Source organism: Bos grunniens, chromosome 6, assembly GCF_055505025.1.
Source record: "Bos grunniens cultivar Pamir isolate PY7600 chromosome 6, Bosgru_T2T1.0, whole genome shotgun sequence".
In the NCBI taxonomy this organism is placed as follows: domain Eukaryota; kingdom Metazoa; phylum Chordata; class Mammalia; order Artiodactyla; family Bovidae; genus Bos; species Bos grunniens.
The window spans coordinates 34663901-34688631 of NC_141170.1; the positions used below are offsets into that span (position 1 = coordinate 34663901).

Genomic DNA, 24731 nt, shown 5'->3' on the forward strand with positions numbered 1-24731 from the left:
GAGATACAGGAACATATCCAGGGATGTTCAAAAATTGAACAGTGCAAAAATTTCGTGGTCTGAAGGATTGAAATCATACAGTCTGTTCTTTTATTCCTGTGGAATTATGTTAGAAATCAATATCAAAAGATACTTGAAAATAACCCACATATCTTCAAGTATGATGTCACAAGTACAGTGTGACATTTAACCAAGAGAGATCTTCAACTTAGCCATTGAAAGCCTCAATGAAGTTAGACTGAAAAAAAACACAGAGGATGATTGCAGAGAAGAAAGCATTTGAATGGGAAATTAGTATAAAAATAAGAAATTCATGTTAAGGATACCTTAAACTTCCCTTGTGGGCTTCCCATGTGGCTCAGCTGGTAAAGAATCCACCTGCAATGCAGGAGACCTGGGTTTGATCCCTGGGCTGGGAAGATCCCCTGGAGAAGGGAAAGGCTACCCACTCCAGTGTTCTGGCTTGGGAAATTCCGCGGACTGTATAGTCCATGGGGTCGCAAAGAGTTGGACACAACTGAGTGACTTTCATTCATTCATACTTTATACAGAATCCCATGTATTTGGAAATTAAATGTCCACTTTTAAATGATGAGTGTATCTAAAAGGCCATAACAAGGAAAATTAGGAAATATTTGTAATAGAATAAAAATGAAAAGAGATTTTACCAGAATTTGTTGCATGCAGCTGAAGCTACTCAGTGCAATTAAATACAGTGTGGAGCCTTGAATAAGGTATGAAAACAAATAATGGGCAGTAGCAGAAAGTTTTGGATTTGAACAAAATCTGTACTTTAGTTAATAATACTGTATCACTTGTTAATTTCCTGTTTTTTTTAACAACATAGTATTTCTTTATATTCTCAGAATTAGATTAGAAATTTCCATCCTCATTCAAAATTTTTTTCAAATCACTAAGATAATAAATTTTCTAGACTTTTAGCAGTAATACTAGATGCCAAAATACATGGAACTATATCAAAGTTTTGAGTAAATACAAATTAGAAATCTAGCATTCTGTTCATACTAAGTCAAACAAGTGGAATCAAAATGTCATAAATTTTTTTGGTTTGGCAAAAATTCATAAATTCTCTAAAATATATGTATTATACATACTATACACACACACACACACACACACAGAAGCTTTCCTACTACCAGAAGCACAAAAGTTTTTAATTTTGATAAAGTCCCACTTATCTATTTTGTCTGGTTGTTTTTGTTGCTATTGGTATTTTGGTGTCATATCTACGAATTCTTTGTCCAATTCAAGTTCATGATGATTTACCCCCCCCCCCTTTTTTTTAAAAGAGTTTTGTAGTTTTAGCTCTTAAATTTAATTCTTTGATCCACTTTGAGTTAAGTTTTCTACATGCTATAAAGAGTCCAACCCTGTTCTTTTGCATGAAACTATTCAGTTGTCCCATAACTGTTTGTTGAAAAGACATTTTTCTCCTAATGTCTTAGAATAGTCTTAGAACCCTTTTTGTAGATCAACTGACCATAGATGTATGGGCTTATTTCTGAGTTTTCAATTTTATTCTCTTGTCTACATATCAGTTGTTCTAGAACCACACTGTTTTGATAATCATTGGTTAGAGGTTAAGTTTTGAAATCAGGAAGTGTGAGTTTTCTTTTTAGGAATATTTTGGCTATTCTGAGTCTTGCAATTCTATATAAGTTTTAGAATCAGCATGTCAATTTCTGCAAAGATGTCAGAATTCTGATATAGATTGCTTTGAATCTTTTGGTTTAAGGAATATTGCTGTGTTAACAGTGTCTATTGATCCATGAACAGGGTTGTTTTTCCTATTAGATCTTTTTTAATTTCTCTCAACAGTGTTTTTGTAATATAAGTTATATTTTCTGTTGTTAATTTCATTCCTAAGTATCCCTTTTGATGCTGTTGTGAATGGAATTGCTTTTTAAATATTACTTTTGGATTGATCAGTGCAAATGTATAGAAATAAAATTGATATTTTTATGTTGATCTTTATCCTTCAATCTTGTTGAACTCATGTATTAGTCCTGATAGCTTTTAAAAATAGATTTTATAGGACTTTCTAAGTAAAAGATCATGAATGTCATTTGTGAATAGTGATAGTTTTACTTTTGTTTTCCAATCTGGATGCCTTTTCTTGCATTATAGCTCTGGTTAAAGTCTTTAATACTGGGCTCAGTAAGAGTGGCATGGTAGACGACTTTGTCTTGTTCTTAATCTTAACAGGAACGCAGCCAGTCTTTCACCATTCCATATGTTATTAGCTGTGGGGTTTTTGTAGATGTCCTTTTGTCAGGTTGAGGAAGTTCCTTTTTATTCCTAGTTTGTTGAGTGTTTTTTATAGTGAAAAAATATGTTTTGTCAAATGCTTTTTTTGGCATCAGTATGTTGAGGTGACCATGTGATACTTTTTTTTTATTATTGATAAAATGTACTACATTAATTGATTTTTGGCTTAAACCCAACATGCATCTCTGGTATAAATCCTATTTGATCATGACACATAATTCTGTTTTTATGTTGCTAGTATTTTGTTGAGGGGTTTTGTTTTCTTTTGGTCTGTAGTTTTCTTGTGATTTCTTTGTGCACCTTTGGTATCTGGATAACACTGACTTCATAAAATGAGTTGGGAAGTGCTTTTTCTGTTTTTTTGAAAGAGTTTGTGAAGAAGTCATGTTAAGTCTTTGAATGGTGGTAGAATTCAGTGGTGAAATCATCTGGGCAGTTTTCTTTCTACTGATTTATTCTCTAAGTCTTCTGAAATTGATTATTTTTTTTATTGAATCAGTGTTGGCAATTCTTGTGTTTCTAGGAATTTGTCCATTTCACTCTAGTTATCTAATTTGTTGGTATACAGTTGTTTATAGTATTCTCTAACAATCCTTTTGTTTTGTTTTGTTTTGACTGATGGTAGGACCTGGAGGGAGACTAGAAACTCCAAAAATAAATTATCAAAGAATACTCAGAATTTTGCATGCTCTTTAGTTATGTTGCAGTTTTATCCTCACAAATGATAAAAATAAGCTGGTAGACTGAGTCAAGAAACAAAACATGGGATTTGTAAGGGAGATACGAGAGAAGAGATTTATACAATCTAGGAATAATGTATCTTGTTTGCATGTATTTGCAGTAAGCTAAGTAGTTGGCAGCTACCAAAGAGGTGAGCCTACATTCCTCTGAACAGTACTGTTTGTCAGGAGGCTGGGTAGAGATATCAAAGAAAACAGTTTCAGTTCTTTAAGGATTTTCAACAAAAGCTATGATTAACTACCGGATAGCTCAGTTGGTAAAGAATCCACCTGCAATGCAGGAGACCCCAGTTCTATTCCTGGCTTGGGAAGATCCGCTGGAGAAAGGATAGACTACCCACTTCAGTATTCTTGGGCTTCCCTTGTGGCTCAGCTGGTGAAGAATCCGCCTGCAGTGCAGGAGACCAGGTTTCGATCCCTGGGTTGGGAGGATCCCCTGGAAAAGGAAAAGGCTTCCTACTCCAGTATTCTGGCCTGGAGAATTCCATGGACATGGGATTGCAAAGAGTTGGACACCCCTGAGCGACTTTCATTTCACTTCCCTACGTCATAAGCTGCCTTTAGGTAATTACTCCCAGTTAGTCACTTCTAATGGCACCCCACTCCAGTACTCTTGCCTGGAAAATCCCATGGATGGAGGAGCTTGGTAGTCTACAGTCCATGGGGTCGCGAAGAGTCAGACACGACTGAGCGACTTCACTTTCACTTTTCACTTTCATGCATCGGAGAAGGAAATGGCAACCCACTCCAGTGTTCTTGCCTGGAGAATCCCAGGGATGGGGAAGCCTGGTGGGTTTCCGTCTCTGGGGTTGCACAGAGTCGGACACGACTGAAGCTACTTAGCAGCAGCAGCAGCAGTAGCAGCAGTAACTTCTATCTTAGTTAGGTTAGGTCTTTATCATTTCTTTTATCAGAATTTTTTAAATTAAAGCTTTTAGTAGATTCTAAAATCCGATTTCCTTCCGGGACTAGTTGTTAAGTTTTAGGACCTGAACAAGATTACTTGATATTTGTGAGTATTGTATTGTCTGCCCACCTGTGTTATGTTTATGGAAGAACTAATTTTTGAAGAAATGTGAACAATTGCAGACTTTTCATTTTCATAGCGATACAGGAAGCTCAAAGAATCAAGATACTATGGCTGCACAAAATGTTCATCGAAAGTCTCAAAAGAGTATATATACATGCACGACACCAGCAAAGTCTAACTTGGATTCTGGAGAGCCTGGGACTTCAATTTTGGAAGGAAGGTATGCATGTGTCCTAAGGATAATAGGATTTACTCACTATATTTGTTACCCATTGATTGTAAGAAATTACTCCCAAAGGTTCATTTTAATTTTGTTAGTGCCTCGCAAACATTGTTTCACAGTTTCTGTGGTAGAAATCTGAGAGTGACTTAGCTGGCTAGTTCTGGCTCAGGGATTCTTATGAGGTATAGCAATCAAGATATCTATCTAGTTTGCAGTCCTTTGCCTGTTTAGAGCATAGAGGATCTACTTATCGAGTGGCTTGCTCACAGGTTATTAGCTGGAGGCTAGAGTTTCTTTGTCATGTGGCTGTCTCCATTTGTTTATTCAATAAGGCAGCTGGCTTCCCACAAAGCAGATGATCCAAGTGAAAGTGTGGCTGTGACAGAGGTCATAGTCTTTTAATGACCTAGTCTTTGAAGTCTTGGATTTTATTCTGTTTAGAAACAAGTCACTCGGTCTATGTCATACTCAGAAGGGAGTTAGAATTGGGCTATACTTTTTGAAAGAAGCATTATCTAAGAATTTGTCGATGTATGTTTAAAGAGAGCATACTCAGCGAGTAAACCAAATTACCCTACTCATAATATCTGAAGTCATAAACGCTTTTTCAAAATGAAGGAATGGTAAATTATAGCAGATTTTCAGACTTTAAAGGGATAACTAAGATTTCTTTACTGTTTGAAAGCTCTTGACTACTAGGCCTGTCCTGGGTTCATAATAGGAGGATGAGGATCTAGGACTGGGATAAACCAAGTCATTTCTGAACAATTTTCAATTACTTGTTTTTGCCGGTAGTTTTAAAAAAAATTAAGATAAGCTGATTTATTTCTAATTTTTATTTCTAATGATTTGATTTTTATCAGAGTGTGTTATTGAGCTAACTTAAATGTGTAACTTTGACTCATGAGTTAGTATAAAGGTTGTAAAATTCAGTGTTACTGTGTTTAAATCAAATGTGGGATTAAATTGTAGATTTTTAAACTTTTTGTTTTATGAATCAAGTAGGTATACTCTTAACGTCCTATAACATCACTAATGGTATTATAAGAAACAAAACATTTTGCAGTTTTAGGAGAAAAATGACCATAAAGATAGCTATATTAAATAGCTATATTACAAAAGCACAAATTTTGTGATTTCCTTTTTTTCCTTAAGTGGACCTTTTCGGCTCAAGAATTATTTAACGTCTGGAAAGAACAATTCAGATGTGGATGATAATGTAGTTCAGGAAAATTTGAGTAAGTTATGATTTATTTTCTACTGTCTTGATTTTTATAGCATTATAAATGTGGAGTAAGGTGTGCTGTGTGTTTTTTTAATATCTTTTATTTTATTTGTTTATTTGGCTGAACTGGGTCTTAGTTGCAGCACGTGAACACTTAGTTGCAGCATGTGAGATCTAATTCTCTGATGGGTTGCCATTGCCTTCTCTGACCTTCAACCAGAGTCTGTCTGACACTCTTTCATGATCAGATGTGAGCCATGCATATTTGACAGAAATGCTACAGAAATGATGCTTTTGTGCATCATGTTAGGAGGTATATAGTGATGACTCCAGAGAAGGCAATGGCAACCTACTCCAGTACTCTTTTGCCTGGAAAATCCCATGGATGGAGGAGCCTGGCAGGCTGCAATCCATGGGGTCATGAAAAGTCAGACACGACTGAGCGACTTCACTTTCACTTTTCACTTCCATGCATTGGAGAAGGAAATGGCAACCCACTCCATTGTTCTTGCCTGGAGAATCCCAGGGACAGGGGAGCCTGGTGGGCTGTCGTCTATGGGGTTGCACAGAGTTGGACACAACTGAAGTGACTTAGCAGCAGCAGCAGCAGTGCTGACCTATCTTCTACTGATGATTTTAATCTTCATAACCTGTTCAAGATACTGTCTTCCAGCTTTCTCCACTTAGATAGGGTTTTTCTCTTTGGTGAAAAGTGAAAGTGAAGTCGCTCAGTCGTATCCGACTCTTTGCGACCCCATGGACTGTAGCCTATCAGGTTCCTCCGTCAATGGGATTTTCCAGGCAAGAGTACTGGAGTGAGGTGCCATTGCCTTATCCAGGGGATCTTCCTGACCCAGGGATTGAACCCGGGTCTCCTGCATTGCAGGCAGACGCTTGACCGTCTGAGCCACCAGGGAAGCCCTTCTCTTTGGTAATTCATAAGTATTTTGTGGAATGATATTGTGATACTATTTAATAACTTGTCCTTTTCAAACTTCTACACCAATATTCATATCTTTTGAAAAATCCCACCTGAATTCACTAATGATGGTACCAAATTACTATTCTATATTTTCCTAATTATTTCTCTATTAGTTTGCATTTTAAACATTTATTCATTTTTCATTTATTTATATTATTACAGACTATTACTAGGTTCCTATTTTATTCAGTGGTTTGTAATCTTTATCATTTGTTCTTGTACTCAACTTGTACCAGATTTGGCTAGGAGGAAGCGTCCTTTCAGCTGGTCCTTGTGATCTTTTGTTATGTTTTTATTATTTTTTTTTTTAATGCTTTTATTTTTTAGCATAAGGTGTTCCAGACTCTTTTCCCTGTCTCTACTCTGGAATCAGTTATTTCTCCAAAGGAACCTGGTGGAGGGATGACATTTAGAAACTTAGATCTGGGTACCAGGTGTGCTCATTGTTACTGGGATATTACTGCTTCTAGGCTCTCAGTGGACTGAGATAGGCAATAGATACACACACATATATGTACACTGTACATACATAAGCATCTATATCTATTTTTGTATTTATTCAGGCAGTCTCTGGCTCTACTGCTCTTTGGTTTCATTGTGCTTCACGGATTTTGCATTTTTTGCAAATTGAGGTTTTATGGCAACTGCATATCAAACAAGTCTATTGGAACCATTTTTCCAGTGGCATTTGTTCACTTAGTGTATCTGTGTCACATTTTGATAATTCATGCGATATTTCATTATTATTATGGTGATCCGTGATCAGTGGTCTTTGTTACTATTGTAAAAAATTCTTACTTACTGAGTACTCAGGATGATGTTTAACATTTTTTTAGCAATAAGGTATTTAAAATACATTGACTTTTTTTAGATATAACACTTTACAGACTTAACAGACTACATTATAGTGTAAACATAATGTATTGGGAAACAAATATAGTGTATTGGGAAACAAATATTGGGGAAAAATAGTGTAAACATAATGTATTGGGAAACAAAAAATTCATGTGACTCGTTTTATTGCCAAATTTGTTTTATTGCAGTGGCTGGGTGGTAAAGAATCCGCATGCCAATGCAGAAGATGCAAGAGATGAGGGTCCAGTCCCTTGGTCGGGGAGATCCCCTGGAGAAGGATATGGCAACCCACTCCAGTACTCTTGCCTGGAGAATTCCATGGACAGAGGAGCCTGATGGGCTACAGTCCATGGAGTCGCAAAGAGTCGGACAGGACTGAGTCACTAAGCGTGCACTCACTGGAAGCACACTTTCAATATCTCTGAGGTGTGTCTGTATTTAAAAACCATGCATGCACATCAGTACCTCCAATTCCAGTCCAACACATTTGACTTTTCCTTTTCCATTTTAATAAACCCTTTCTCAGAGATACTGAGAAGCCTGACTCCCATTATCTTCAGTATATTTGCTCATTTGCTTTGCTCCTTCTCTGGCCCCAACAGCTGCCTCCAAGGCAAACTGCTTTAGTAAATTTCCAAGAATTACTAGATTTCTACTTGTTCTAGTAGGAATTACATGGGAGACTGGGTTTTCTTTTTTCTTTTTGGTAATAGCTTTATTATGATAGGGCTTCCCTTGTGGCTTTATTAAGATAGGGCTCCCTTATTAAGATATACTTCACATACCATACAGTTAATCCATTTATAGTATATATAATTCAGTAATTTATAACTATCACCACAGTAGATTTGGACTCCCCTGATGGCTCAGTGGTAAAGAATCTGCCTGTGGATGTAGGAGATGCAGGAAATGCGAGTTTGATCCCTGGGTCAGGAATTTCCCCTAGAGAAGGAAATGGCAACCCATTCCAGTATTCTTGCCTGGGAAATCCCATGGACAGAGAAGCCTGATGGGCTACAGTCCATAAGGTTGTAAAGAGGTGGGCATGACTGAGCACACATGCAAAAAAAAAAAAAAAGGGGCAAAAAAAACAGTAAATATTAGAACATTTTCATGATCCCCAAAAAGAAGCCTTCTACTCTTTAGCTGGGAATAAAATGAAAGCTTAGACCTGCTTTTCAGGAAATGTATGCTATATAAAAATTGTATTAAAAATCTCTGGTAGTTCATTGTATGTTCAGTGTTACAGTTTCAGATTGATGCATAACTTACTGTCCAAATCTTAGTGCCTTAGTTTAACGATTTATCTCTCATAGTTCTGTGGGGTGACTTAGCTGGGCGATTCTCATTTTGGCTCTTTCATACATTTATAGTTAGATGCAAGCCACTGGGGCTGGAGTCATTTGAAAGATCAGCTGGGCTGGAAGTCCACTTATTTACTTATATATTTGGTACTCAGCTAGGGTGGCTGAAATAACTGAGGGTTGGCCAAGCATCTCTTTTCCTCCACTTGGCCTTTCCACATGATTGTTTTGGGTTTCCTCACAGCACGGCAGTCTTGGGATAGTCAGTCTTCATAATGGTGACTGTCTTTCCCCAGACTGAAGTTCCAAGAGATCCAGGTGGAACCTGAATGTCTCCTGAGGAATTAGCCTTCAAAGTCCCAGAATGTCACTTCTGCTGCATTTCATTAGTCAAGCAACTCACTGAGGCCAGTGGAGTTTCAAGGAGAAGACAATTAAACTTTGCTTGTTGATAAAGGAAAAGAATTAATGACTGCTATGTTTAGATGCTATTTGCCACACTAAAACTGAGAACCCTTGACCTAATTGTCACCCTGCCAACTAAATTCAGTACACTTGTGCTGTTTTAGAACTTTAAGAATCATAGATTGCATTATTAACTCAGCAGTTGTTCATAATCACACCCAGCATTTTTATCCACCCAGTGGTTTATTTCACTTGAAGTCCACAAGCAATTTAAAACCTGTTTGTTTTTTTTACTTGTAACCATTATCCTCTTAAGATATAATCATTGTAACAAAACCTGTACACATGTTATTCTGGTTTCATTAGGCTTTTCCTTCTCAGCAGTGGAAAGCAAAGGGAGTAATAAAATGTATTGTTGGGTTGAATTTTTTTTTTTAATGTTTATTCTGAAGTTTACCTAGTATATACTTTAACTCAACATGAAATTAGGAGCCATTGCTCATGATATTTCTTTTGTAATTTACAGATGATTTAAGGGGAGAAATATCTGATTCAACACCAGAGAGCAAGATGCATCACAAATTAGGTAAGATTATTTTTTCCTAAATATTTTCATATTATTATAAAACCTCTTTTTCTAAATATAGTTTAATTTTTTCTCAAGTGGGGGAATATTATTTGGATTAATTGTCAGGTAATGTAAAACTTCATATTTCATTTCATTAATTCATGATAAATCATCACATGCCATAGTTTCTTTATTGTCCATTTATAAATTTTGTAATCCACTCACTCATTGCCCAGTAGTAGGGAGCTGATCTTACCTAATGTAAGAAGCTAGGGTAGAGAATTCTATAAAATAAAACTTCTGGGTAGATGGCATCTATGACAACTTCTCTCATTTTTTTCCAGCTCACACCTAAACAAAACAGTAACTAGGATAAGTAAGCCAGGAGTAAGGAACCCATGGAGAGGCCCACTTGGGGATTAAGATTCATGTGACCTCTCATGTTTGCAGAATTGGAGTGGCTTTTTATTTTTCTCCCTACTTAAGGCTTCTGCATTTATACTTGATGAGAACCTATAGGGATGAAGCTTTCTCTAATTGCTTCCACTAGAACCTCACATCTTGTCAGTTAGTATTTTGTGGGTCCATGTGAAGAGCGACTGCTGTAGCTCTCAATGTTTAATGCTTAGCTTCCTAGGTGGTGCAGTGGTGAAGAATCCACTGCAGAAGAATCCATCTGCCACTGCAGATGTCTCAAAAGATGAGGCTTCTATCTCCCAGTTGGGAAGATCCCCCGGAGTAGGAAATGTCAATCCACTCCAGTATTCTTGCCTGGAAAATGTCATGGACAGAGGAGCCTGGTGGGCTGCAGTCCATGAGGTCACAAAGAGTCAGACACAACTAAGTGCATGCATGCACACACACACACACACTTGCTTGACTTGGAGTGGAATATGCTGTGAGTCAGAGTAGGCAAAGAGAAATAAAAATGTCCCTGAGAGGGTCTGCAGCAACAAGAGAGAAAAATCAACAGTAGACAAATTCTAGTAAGCCAAAACCTTTGTAGATAAATAACAGTTTTAACAATGTAGGAAATATGAGTATTTTCAGAAATTTAGTTACATTACAGAAGGCTTTCTGGTTGGTAAAGCATAATTTTTCAGTTTAAAAAATCAGTACATCAACTGATAAATAAAGATGAATACTGTTGAGTGCTAAATTAGTAGCTGGTGTTGACATGGAGGAAATTTATCGGAACAGAAATACAAAAGAGATTGAAACCATGAGGAAAAAATAGGCAAGGGAAATAACATGAAGACAACATATAAAAAATGCAAATAATAGAATTTTCAGAAAAAAGAAAAATTAAAATACTACTTAAAACTTTCCTGGAATAAAGATAGGCTTGATCTGCAATTTGAGAGAGTTTATCAGCTGGCAGTAAAAAGTAATGAAGAATATACACCTCTAGACAGAATTGAATAAAATTCTAAATTTCAAGGATAGAGGAAAGCTTCCAGACAGAAGTTACATATAAAGGAGGGAAAAAAAAAGACTAGTATTATTCATCTGTGTAACTCTGGGAAAATAAAATAGCCTACTTTCAGAAATGTATTACAGTCCATGTTATAACTAGCCAAGATATCTTTCCTTTTGATAACTGAATCTATTTTGCACATAATGCAAGATTGTCATCCTCCATGGAAAATAGCCATGTAAGGTTATTTAACCAAGTAGCATATAAATCCAGGGAAGGCAATGGCACCCCACTCCAGTACTCTTGCCTGGAAAATCCCATGGACGGAAGAGCCTGGTGGGCTGCAGTCCGTGGCATCGCTAATAGTTGGACATGACTGAGCGCCTTCACTTTCACTTTTCACTTTCATGCATTGGAGAAGGAAATGGCAACCCACTCCAGTGTTCTTGCCTGGAGAATCCCAGGGATGGGGGAGCCTGGTGGGCTGCCGTCTATGGAGTCACACAGAGTCGGACACGACTGAAGCGACTTAGCAGAAGCAGCAGCATATAAATCAGGACTGAATTCAAAGAGAGGAGAGAGGAATGATTCTCAACGTAGGGTTAAATTTAAATAATGTATACATTTTCTGCTGCCATGTACCAAATTACTACAGATTTAGTGGTTCAGACAATGTTTGTTATCCTGTGGTTTCCATGGGACAGGAGTTCAGGTACAAATTAGCTGGGTTCTTTTTTAAAGCGTTTCACAGGCTTCAGTCAAAAGTGTCAGCCTGGACCATGGTCTTATCTGAGCTCAAGCTCCTCTTTCAAGCTCATGCGGTTGTTAGGAGAATTCAGGTCCTTGGAATTGTAGGGCTGAGATAACCTGTTTTCTTGATGTCTGTGAGCCATGGGCCTCTGCTCTTAATTTCTAGAGGTCACCTGCAGTTCGTTGCCACATGATCCTTTTCATAGACTCTTTTCTCAGTGTGGCAGCTTGCTTCTTCAAAGTGAGCAAGGAATAATTATTCTCTGCTTCTGCTAGATAGTGTCTTAATGTGTAGAACCATGATATAGTCACAGGAGTGACTTCCCATTGCTTTTGCCATATTCACTTGAGTATATTATAGGTTCTACCTGTATCCTAGGGAAGGGGTGTCTCATTGCTCACACCTGAGGTTGTGTCTACTACTTAATGCTAGTATAATTGAGGATTTATAAGTACTAAGTAAGAATTTTTGCAATGATAGTTTGAAATCTGCACTATCTTAACAAAACTTGGTATAATGGGAAGGAGAGTAGGAGTGGCAGAGGAGTGATAAAAGTAGTCTAAACTACTTTGTTTTACTAAGTGAGAAAAGAAAGAAGAAGATATCTTGGTAAGGAATATAGTTTTTAATATAGTCATAGAGAAATGAGTATGATTTGAATGTCAGGAACAGGAAGGTAAATTAGACTGAAAAAGCACAGTAAAACTTTGAAATGACCAAGGTTTGGAGTATGGGGAAAGAAATGGTATTCTGACCAAACCAATGAAAAGGAGGGAAAAAAAGAATCATTGATGTAAAATAACAAGTAAATTTAAATATAAAGTAAAATGGAAGGAAGAACCATATTTGTTATACTAAATAAGCATGAATGGATTGAGTTCCTCTAGTAAGATAGAGACTAACAGATTTGGTTAAACAATACAAACTGACCTATATGTTTATCAGAGATCAGATCAGTCGCTCAGTTGTGTCCGACTCTTTGCGACCCCATGAATCGCAGCACGCCAGGCCTCCCTCCCTGTCCATCACCAACTCCCGGAGTTCACTGAGACTCACGTCCATCGAGTCGGTGATGCCATCCAGCCATCTCATCCTCTGTCGTCCCCTTTCTGCCCCCAATCCCTCCCAGCATCAGAGTCTTTTCCAATGAGTCAACTCTTCGCGTGAGGTGGCCAAAGTACTGGAGTTTCAGCTTCAACATCATTCCTTCCAAAGAAATCCCAGGGCTGATCTCCTTCAGAATGGACTGGTTGGATCTCCTTGCAGTCCAAGGGACTCTCAAGAGTCTTCTCCAACACCACACTTCAAAAGCATCAATTCTTTGGCACTCAGCCTTCTTCACAGTCCAAATCTCACATCCATACATGACCACAGGAAAAACCATAGCCTTGACTAGACGAACCTTTCTTGGCAAAGTAATGTCTCTGCTTTTGAATATGCTATCTAGGTTGGTCATAACTTTCCTTCTAAGGAGTAAGCATCTTTTAATTTCACGGCTGCAGTCACCATCTGCAGTGATTTTGGAGCCCCCAAAAATAAAGTCTGACACTGTTTCCACTGTTTCCCCATCTATTTCCCATGAAGTGATGGGACCGGATGCCATGATCTTCCTTTTCTGAATTTGAGCTCTAACCCTTTTCACTCTCCACTTTCACTTTCATCAAGAGGCTTTTGAGTTCCTCTTCACTTGCTGCCATAAGGGTGGTGTCATCTGCATATCTGAGGTTATTGATATTTCTCCCAGCAATCTTGATTCCAGCTTGTGTTTCTTCCAGTCCAGCGTTTCTCATGATGTACTCTGCATAGAAGTTAAATAAACAGGGTGACAATATACAGCCTTGACATACTCCTTTTCCTATTTGGAACCAGTCTGTTGTTCCATGTCCAGTTCTAACTGTTGCTTCCTGACCTGCATACAAATTTCTCAAGAGGCAGGTCAGGTGGTCTGGTATTCCCATCTCTTTCAGAATTTTCCACAGTTTATTGTGATGCACACAGTCAAAGGCTTTGGCATAGTCAATAAAGCAGAAATAGCACTTAAAACAGGTTTTTAAATAAAAGATTATCAAAGAAGTAGAGTAATATAAACAGAAGGTAGTAGTGATGCATTTTTAATATGAGGTGAAGTGAAATTTAAAGTTAAAAATGTGAACAGAATTAAAGACTTGTAAAAATAGGCAATTTATGAAGAAGATAGAAAAATCATAAACTCCTATGTACCAAACAGCCTAGCAACTAAAATGTATTAAAAAAAAAAAAAAAAAAAACTTGAGGAAAAGCAAGGAGATTTTAAGCAATACAGTTAGAGATTTTGATAAACCACTTTCAGAATTGGAGAAATCCAGCAAACCAGAAATAAGGTAGAACATAGAAAGTTTATTATATAGCCAGAAAACTTAGCATATAGAACTTTGCATTGGTCAGAGAAAATGAGTAGATAAGTGTGTATACACACAAACACACGCATATATGACTACCCCTGATTAACACATTTCCTATTGGGAACATTTAGATGGTTTTCAATTTGACTTCCGTTTTCGGTTCCTATTATAAACAGTACTACTGTGAATGTTTTTGTACCTAGATCTTTGCCTATTTTTATGAATATTTTGCAAATTCATTTTCTAAAAATGAAATTTGCCACCTCAGAGTATTATAGATATTGTCAGATTGTCTTCAGTTTATATTCCTATCAGGAATATATGAGAATTTCAGTGTACCTATAACATATTAACCATGAATGTTACCAAATTTTTAAATCTTTCCAATCTAGTAGTTTATTTTTTCATTGACATTTCTTTACTAGCCCAAATATGTCTTAAAATTTGTTTCTCTAGTGTTTTGTCTAGAAGCATTCCTGTTCTAGAAAGTAATATCAGTCTTTTCACTGCAGAGTTTCATCCAGCTCAACATATGTGTATATTTTTGTCTGATGTCTTTTACAGTATTGCCCTCCAATACACCAAATGTTCGCAGAACTATGAGAACACGATCAAAACCTTTGGAATACTGGCGAGGGGAACGAATAGATTATCAGTCAAGGCCATCAGGTAAAATTTACATTTTAACATTTCAAAATAAAAAATAATAATGATAATTGCTATAATTTATTTAGATATGTGTTGTGCCAAGAAAGTGAAACTCGCTCAGTCGTGTCTGACTCTTTGTGACCCCATGGACTGTAGCCCACCAGGGGATCTTCTTGACCTGAGGATCAAACCCAGGTCTCCCACATTGCAGGCAGAACCACCAGGGAAGCCAAGTACTGTCTTACATATTTATAACATTACTTTATTTAATCATCATTCTCCAACAGTGTGACAAGAATAGGTTCAAGTCCAGGTTTCTCTGATTACTATAGAGATGCTGATTTTTTTTTTCTCTTTGCTAGCAATTTGAAGTGATTGTGTAGTTTTATAGAGTGTCCCCAGGTGGCTTTCCTAGTGGCTCAGACGGTAAAGAATTTACCCGCCATGCAGGAGACTTCAGGTTTGAACCCTGGGTTGGGAAGATCCCCTTGAGAAGGAAATGGCAACCCACTCCAGTATTCTTGCCTAGAGAATTCAGTGGACAGAGGAGCCTGGTGGGCTACAGTCCGTGGGGTCACAAAGAGTTGGACATGACTTTGTGACTAACACTTAACCCAGGTGGCCCAGTGGTAAAGAATCTGCCTGCCAAAGCAGGAAACCCAAGAGATGCAGCAGGTTCAATCTCTGATTCAAGAAGATCTCTTGGAGAAGGAAATGGCAACCCACTCCAGTATTCTTGCCTGGAAAATTCCATGGACAGAGGAGCCTAGCGAGCCACAGTCCATGGGTTAGCTGAGAGTCAGATACAACTGAGCATGGAGCACATTATTTTTATACATTCAGTAAGATTTCTAATTGCATAAAATGAAACCTTAGATCAGAACATGAGAAAATTTTAACTGGCAAAGATTAAATATTCCCCATTATTATTCTCATTCTATTTTCTTGTCATATTTCTCTACAAAAATTATAGAGGATAGGAAAGAAAATAGTGTTATATTAAAGTTACTTCCTTTTTTTAAATCAGTATTTCTGAGTCAAAGGACTAAACTGACATGTGGGTTACTATAAATAGTTCATTGCTAATCTTTGTGTCCTTCATTTTTTATACCTCCACTGATGACTATTTATTTCAAGCAATAGAGATCATTCAGTTATGTTTCATCAGTGTGTCTAGATTTAGGATAGTGGTGATGGTTCAGTTGCTAAGTTGTGTCTGACTCTTGTTACCCCATGACTGTAGCCCACTAGGATCCTCTCAGGCAAGATTACTAGAGTGGGTTGCCATTTCCTTCTCCAGGGGATCTTCCTGACCCAGGAATTGAACCCGGGTCTCCTGCATTGCAGGTAGATTTTTTACTGACTGAGCCACTAGATTTAGGATAGTAGAGAGACTTAAATGAAATTAGTTGCTATTTGTGTTACTTGAATTAGCTGTAGAGTAGTAATAATACTGTATTCTTTGCTTTGAAAAGAAATGTGCTGTATTAATGTAATGAATTTTGTTTCAAGATTTTCACTTTTGCTAGGTATGATAATTTACCTTTTGGGGGTTAAATTTCAGGAGGATTTGTGATTGGTGGAATACTGTCCCCAGACACAGTATCATCTAAAAGGAAAGCAAAAGGAAACTTGGGAAGAATCATTACAACAGCTAATAGGAAAAGAATCTGTCTTGAAAATGATGAAAGAAGTATGAACTTTTTCCTTATTTTAAATAACAGTGTTTTGAAAAATAGCTCTGTGCAGATTTTGAAATATACCTCTAAAGGCTTCAGAATATAATAGTACTTAAGGGTAAATTCTCTTTTTAATGTCTACTTTTCTTTAGATTTTGAAAGTAAACTTATTGTATTCTTTTTAAAAAATCATTAATATCATAGTGTAAAACATTTCCACACGGGTAAACTGCACTGTCAAATGAAACTTACCTCTTCAGTGCATCAACGTGGTCATTGATAAACAGGAAGAAATATGCCTCTTCCATTTTCCTTTTCAACTTGTCCTTAGCTCTATTTCATGCTAGATTTTTTTTTAATGGAAAAGAGTTTTAAATAAATAGTATTTCAGTGGTACTTCTTTTGCAGAGAATAAATTCATGGTAAATCTGAATATACCTCTGGGAGATCCTCTGGAGCCAACAAGGGTAAAGGACCCACAAACACGAGAGACTGTTCTTATGGGTAAGCTCTGAGGGTTGGTTCTGAGAATGCTTAATTTAACATCTAGTAAGGACAAACTGTTTGCTTAAAGGCTGGCTTTTCTACTTTTCCTTTCTCTCCCTAGATCTTTAAGAGCCAAAGTCCAATAGCAAGTCTGATTCAAATAAATAGCCTGTATGAGGACTACTGTGGGGGAATTGACGGTAGACAACCTCCAGGGACATATAGTACCATGCATTTGTCCTCTATGATACAAGTGCTACCATCAGGAATGTTGCCTTCTCCAGTAGGATCCAGGCCTTCTTTGATCAGGAGGACACTTGCGGACAAGGGCTGTTAAGGGGGAAAGTGAAAGTCGCTCAGTTGTGTCCAACTCTCTTCAACTCCATGGACTATCCATGGAATTCTCCAGACCAGAATACTGGAGTGGGTAGCCTTTCCCTTCTCCAGGGGATCTTCCCAACCCAGGGATCGAACCCAGGTCTCCTGCATTGGAGGCGAATTCTTTACCAGCTGAGCCACAAGGGAAGCCAAAGAATACTGGAGTGGGTAGCCTATTCCTTCTCCAGCGGATCTTCCTAAGTCAGGAATTGAACTGGGGTCTCCTGCATTGCAGGCAGATTCTTCACCAACTGAATTATCAGGAAGCCTGTTCAGGGGGTATTGTAGCAAATTAACTGGCAGACTCCTGGATACACTCGTACTATGAGATCAGGTAGGGATTGTGTCTGGGTTTAGACGGCCTTTGGTGCTGTGTAGCAAGGACATCAGTCAGTCAGACAAATATCATGTTTAAGGCTGGCATAGGGTCCTATAAGCCTCCTCCTGCACTTTACAGGTATTAAAAATTTAGTTTCTAGGATACCATTGGAAGTCCCAGGAGATGGGCTATAGTGTGGTGGGTTTAAGTAGTGGACACTCAGCTATTTCCAACCAGGCAGTATTTACATACAGGAAATATTTAAGTGTTTTAATAACTGTCATGACTGTACTAGTGAGTACTGAGGACTAGTTTTTGATTTAGCCTAAATCAAAAGATAAATATGTCAAAGCAGAGAGACAGTTTTTACACTTAAAATTTTGACTGTGGAATAGGCTCCATTGATATCTTTAGTAGCAGAGATACTTCTATATTAAGTTGTTCATTTGGCTATAGAGGAAAAATTACAGAGAATATTTTTTTTAGCAAAGTGTCTTAACTGAAAACATTGCTGTACTGTATTAGTAAAAGAGTTATGTTTTCAAGAATTCATCACTTTTTGTTTCCTGAGCATATGTATTATCTATATCCTGTCGACTGTGGGAGTACAGTCAGAAGCTGATGATAAAAAATGTATTAATTACAGATCTGGAAAAGTTTGTAAGTAAAAGGGAAATTTAAAAAATGATATAGCCATCTGTATGTCTTCTTTGGAGAAATGTCTATTTAGTTCTTTGGCCCATTTTTTGATTGGGTCATTTATTTTTCTGGAGTTGAGCTGTAGGAGTTGCTTGTATATTTTTGAGATTAGTTGTTTGTCAGTTGCTTCATTTGCTATTATTTTCTCCCATTCTGAAGGCTGTCTTTTCACCTTGCTAATAGTTTCCTTTGATGTGCAGAAGCTTTTAAGGTTAATTAGGTCCCATTTGTTTATTTTTGATTTTATTTCCAATATTCTGGGAGGTGGGTCATAGAGGATCCTGCTGTGATATATGTCAGAAAGTGTTTGCCTATGTTCTCCTCTAGGAGTTTTATAGTTTCTGGTCTTACGTTTAGATCTTTAATCCATTTTGAGTTTATTTTTGTGTATGGTGTTAGAAAATGTTCTAGTTTCATTCTTTTACAAGTGGTTGACCAGATTTCCCAGCACCACTTGTTAAAGAGATTGTCTTTAATCCATTGTATATTCTTGCCTCCTTTGTCAAAGATAAGGTGTCCATATGTGCATGGATTTATCTCTGGGCTTTCTATTTTGTTCCATTGATCTATATTTCTGTCTTTGTGCCAGTACCATAGTGTCTTGATAACTGTGGCTTTGTAGTAGAGCCTGAAGTCAGGTAGGTTGATTCCTCCAGTTCCATTCTGACATACAGATGGCTAACAAACACATGAAAAGATGCTCAACATCACTCATTATCAGAGAAATGCAAATCAAAACCACTATGAGGTACCATTTCACACCAGTCAGAATGGCTGCAATCCAAAAGTCTACAAATAATGAATGCTGGAGAGGGTGTGGAGAAAAGGGAACCCTCTTACACTGTTGGTGGAAATGCAAACTAGTACAGCCACTATGGAGAACAGTGTGGAGATTCCTTAAAAAACTGGAAATAGAACTGCCTTATGATCCAGCAATCCCACTGCTGGGCATACACACTGAGGAAACCAGAAGGGAAAGAGACACGTGTACCCCAATGTTCATCGCAGCACTGTTTATAATAGCCAGGACATGGAAGCAACCTAGATGCCCATCAGCAGATGAATGGATAAGAAAGCTATTGTACATATACACAATGGAGTATTACTCAGCCATTAAAAAGAATACATTTGAATCAGTTCTAATGAGGTGGATGAAACTGGAGCCTATTATACAGAGTGAAGTAAGCCAGAAGGAAAAACACCAATATAGTACACTAACGCATATATATGGAATTTAGAAAGATGGTAACAATAACCCTGTGTATGAGACAGCAAAAGAGACACTGATGTATAGAACAGTCTTATGGACTCTGTGGGAGAGGGAGAGGGTGGGAAGATTTGGGAGAATGGCATTGAAACATGTAAAATATCATGTAAGAAACGAGTGGCCAGTCCAGGTTCGATGCACGATACTGGATGCTTGGGGCTAGTGCACTGGGATGACCCAGAGGGATGGTATGGAGAGGGAGGAGGAAGGAGGGTTCAGGATGGTGAACACATGTACACCTGTGGCGGATTCATTTTGATATTTGGCAAAACTAATAAAGTTATATAAAGTTTAAAAATAAAATTAAAAAAAATCACACACAAAAAAATAAAAAATGATATAGTAATTTGGGAGCTACAGTTTGAACTGGTTATTTAGAGCCTCTACCTGATAAATAAAAAATATTGTTACTTAATCAGTCACAAAGGTATTTATTGGCATGATGATGATGATACATTTGTAGTGTGGCTATGTTATATTGGGCTTCCCTTGTGGCTCAGCTGGTAAAGAATCTGCCATGCAATGCGGAAGACCTGAGTTAGAGTTTCCCTAGTGGCTCAGATGGTAAAGCGTCTGCCTACAATGCAGGAGACCCAGGTTCAATCCCTGGGTCCGGAAGATCTCCTGGAGAAGGAAATGGCAACCCACTCCAGTATTCTTGCCTGGAAAATCCCATGGATGGAGGAACCTGGTAGACTACAGTCCATGGGGTCACAAAGAGTCCGACACGACTGAGCGACTTCATACACACACACGCGCACATGTTATATTGAACTTTTTAAGGATAAGGAATCTTTTCTTGTCTCTTAGCTGATTTTGTTTTTCATCTGAGTTATTATAGGGGAAATGATAATATTGCCATTGTTAATAATAAATAATAAAATATTATTAACAAAGCTTACTGAATGCTTACTTTGTACCAGTGTTTTAAATACTTTATACACATTAATTCATTTGATATTCCCAACTCTAACATAGATAAACTATTTTTATCACATTTTATAGAAAAGGGAATGAAATAGAGGATAAGCAGCTTGGCTAAGGTCATTCAGCTTGGAAGACAAAGATACAATGTGACCTTTCTAGGTCCATAGTCAGTGCTCTTAATCACATCTATCTTTCTAGGACAGGTTTATGTTTTTATTTATGAATGTGTATAAGAGACACAGGTTTGATCCCTGGTTTGAGAAGATCCCCTGGAGAAGGGAATGGCAACTCACTCCAGTATAATTGCCTGGAGAATCCCGTGGACAGAAGAGCCTGGCGGGCTACTACAGTTCACAGGGTCGCAAAAAGTTGGTTGACTGAAGCGACTTAGCATGCACGCACATGTGTGTATATGCTATATCAATGAACAATGTCATTGCTATTACTTTATACTTATATTAATTTTTTCCCTTTAGATCTTATAAGGCCACGAGATACATACCAATTTTGTGTTGAACATGATGAGTTGAAAGTATATAAAACATTGGATACACCGTTTTTTTCTAGCGGAAAATTGATATTAGGACCACTTCAAGAAAAGGGAAAGCAGCATGTAGGCCTAGATACATTGGTGAGTATATTTCTCCATATATTGATATATATGTTTTGATCTTGGCACAACTCTTAAGTTATTGGACTTGATGAAGCATTCTGTTACTATAGTACATAGGTAATTTTTAATTTTTTTCCAGATGTTTAAAGTCAGTCAACCGAAGGGTATTCTGTGTATAGCAGTGTAGTCTTGAGATTTAGAAGTTTAGGGAATGGCCTTAAAAGTATCTTCAAAATTAGATTTGCAAACAAGTCATTAGAATTTTAGAGCTAGAGAAGATTATTGAGATTAAGTCTAAATCTCATTTCTTTAATCATGAAGTTTAGAAATAAAGAATTTAAAAGACTTCAAAATCATGTCACTGATTATAACAGCAGATTGATGACTGGGAACTAGTTACTTCTATTACTTGGGGCTTCCCTGGTAGCTCAGCTAGTAAAGAATCTGCCTGCAATGCAGCAGACCCCTGTTGGCTTCCTGGGTTGGGAAGATCCACTAGAGAAGGGATAGGCTACCCACTCCAGTATTCTTGGACTTGCCTGGTGGCTCAGACAGTAGAGAATCTGCCTGCAGTGTGGAGACTTGGGTTCTATCCCTGGGTTAGGAAGATCCCCTGGAGAAAGGAATGGCTACCCACTCCAGTATTCTGGCCTGGAGAATTCCATGGACAGAGGAGCCTGGCAGGAAGCTGCAAAGAGTGGACGTGACTGAGTGACTTTCACTTTCATTGTATTACTCTATATAGCAATGTCGGGCGTCCCTGGTGGCTCAGTGGTAAAGAATTGCAGTGCAGGAGACTGCCTGCAGTGCGAGAGACACAAATTTGATCCCTGGGTCAGGAAGATCCCCTGGAGAAGGAAATGGCAACCTGCTCCAGTATTCTTGGCTGGGAAATCCCATGGACAAAGGAGCCTAGTGGGCTATAGTCCATCGGGTCATGAGAGTTGGGCACAACTTAGCCACTAAACCACCACCACCACCACATAGTATGTAGAATCCAGATCTAAAGTATTTAAAGGTTTTCTTTAATCCAGTCTTAAAATGTTATAGATCTCCAGGTCATATTAAAAGAGTAAAAATGACATATTAAACTAACTGAAGTAATAGATAATCCCTGTGTAATCATTAAGAAACAGTTAATAATGAAAATAAGCGTTATGAAATGTCATCATTAAACTAATAGTATTAATACTATTAATAGTATTAATAAGATATAATGTTTTTATTCCTTTAGAAGGAAGGAATATTGAATATCTAGTAAATATTTGAAAATGTTTAACCTGTCTAACATTCAAAGGAATCCATATTAAAAATAAGGCATACTTTATAATTACTGAGTTAGTAGAAATTATTGATTTATAATTTGTAGACTTTTAACTATAACCTATAAATAATTTGTAGACTTTCACTTATGAATGTCATTTCAGAATTTTTTCCTAGGAAAATAAAAGCTAGGGAACCTGAACATAGGTAGTTACTTATTTTAACATTGAGAGTAATTTTTGAAACTGGAAACCACTGAAATGTGCTATGGGAAGAAAATGCTTATATTTATCTTTTGACTTGCTGCCAAGTCGATTCAGTCATGTCCGACTCTGTTTGACCCCATGGACTGCAGCCTACCAGGCTTCTCTGTCCATGGGATTCTCCAGGCAAGAACACTGGAGTGGGTTGCCATTTCCTTCTCCAATATTTTGACTTAGTAATGAAATAAACCATTATATATAATAATCTGGAGGAGGAAATGGCAACCCACTCCAGTATTCTTGCCAGGAGAGTCCCCTGGACAGAGGAGCCTGGCGAGCTACAGTCCATGGGGTCTCAAAGAGTCAAATACGACTGAGGCAGCTTAGCATACGCACATATAATAATCAGTTATATAACACTTACGTATTCCAGGTATTATACAAAGCATTTTGAAGAATAGCTGTATTGGAAGAATTTTCTGTCTGCAGTTTGATTAAATGTTTATTCTTAAATGTTAATCCTTAAATGTTTTAGACAAAATCCTTTTTGTTTTTTTCTGCTAAAATAAAAAATGAAAATGACAGAAATTTGAAGGAACTATAGAAAAATAACATGTTAGTAAGTGATTATAGTTTATTTTTATTTCTTCTAAATATTGCCTTTAACGTTTTATAATGAAAATCAGAGTTAAGTTTTTTAATAACAGTGGAGTATTTTTGCATTTTTGAAAGAATGAAGCACACTTTTAAATACATGCTTTTGAGAAGCAAAAGGGCAAGATGGAGAACCACATAAGGGAGAAACTAGCATTGGTAGATTTATTAAAATCAAACCACAGAGAAATTAACAAATTAACTGTGGGAGTTTGTTGTGGAGCTTTCCTAGAAGACAAGAGGATATTAAGAAATGGAAAATATTAAAGTTAGATGGTATGGAAGAACAGATATAAACAGAATCGAGAAAAAACCCAAATGAGCAAAAGGGAGAAATATTTGAAAAAGTAGGCAATAATTGTTCCAGAACTATAAAACAAAAAGGTGACACAACACGCTTAAAGGAACCAGAGTTCCTCAAGAAATGTCTGATCCCAGGCCTGGGACTAAGCTTGGAGTATTTTATCATACCCGATAGCAAACTATCAAAAACCATTAGGATTGGGTCATAAGGTTTCAGAATCCAGCTTGAAGATGCTTTCTCTGGACAAAGATGTGAAAACTTGAGTATCAATAAGAATAATTTCATTGGGTTGATAGATATCAATTATATCTAAATCCATGAATTTGTAAGACTACTACAAAAAGAAAAACTTAATTCATTGCTGTTGGCAAATACTATGACACCAACTCACTTTGACAACAAATATGGCAAATAAAGGGAAATAATTAAACGTTTATTTTGCTGTTCTCGTATAAACTGTATTACTAGGTAACCAAATAATAGAGGAAGGGAAGTTTACCCTTTTAGAAATATTCCAGTTAATAAAAGAAGGAATGTTAGGATGGAATATTACCATTTTACAACACCCAATAAACTGTTGGATCTAGCATCATCATACACTAACATCTAAAAAGAACGCAGCCAAACATTATGTGCCTCCTATGGAAGAATACAACACTGTGTATGAAGTAGTCCTGTCTTCCCCACCTCCTTTAAAAAACAAAACAAAACCTCCACATAATATCATCTGAAGTTAAGTCCTTGGTTCTAACAACCAGTTTATAGGAAGTAAAGAATAGCAGACTTTACAAATGACACCCTGGGTTTACCCAGCAAAATCCAGCTGTGTAAAGATTTTTAAAACAAATTTTGCTGGTTGATTTACTTACTATTTAAGATGTAAGGAATAAAAAAGACAACCAAGTGGAATGTACAGAGATCAGGGTTCTCAACATTTTGTTATCCTGTGCCTTGTAAGATGTTTATAAGCATCTCAGGCCTCTCGGCACTAGATTCCAATAGTACTCTAGTTGTGAAAATTAAAAATGTCCACAGACAGTGCCAGTTGTCCCCTGAGGGGCAAAATCACCCCCAAATTGAGAACCATGCCATAGACTGAGTGTTTTAAAAGATAGATCAAG

At 37.3% G+C, this 24731-nt stretch overlaps 1 protein-coding gene across 6 annotated transcripts in view; it reads left to right on the forward strand.

Moving 5' to 3' along the window:
* Positions 1-24731, forward strand: part of CENPC (centromere protein C) — an 89810-nt gene that overhangs the window by 60505 nt on the left and 4574 nt on the right. For 2 of the 6 annotated variants that reach the window (XM_086405587.1, XM_086405588.1), the window contains exons 11-17: positions 4136-4279; positions 5438-5520; positions 9580-9639; positions 14735-14839; positions 16383-16511; positions 16906-17001; positions 21050-21204. In XM_086405587.1, the coding sequence (XP_086261713.1) occupies positions 4136-4279; positions 5438-5520; positions 9580-9639; positions 14735-14839; positions 16383-16511; positions 16906-17001; positions 21050-21204 (772 nt within the window). The remainder of the gene's footprint in view (positions 1-4135; positions 4280-5437; positions 5521-9579; positions 9640-14734; positions 14840-16382; positions 16512-16905; positions 17002-21049; positions 21205-24731) is intronic. The other 4 variants (XM_086405589.1, XM_086405591.1, XM_086405592.1 and 1 more) reach the window with 2 other exon arrangements.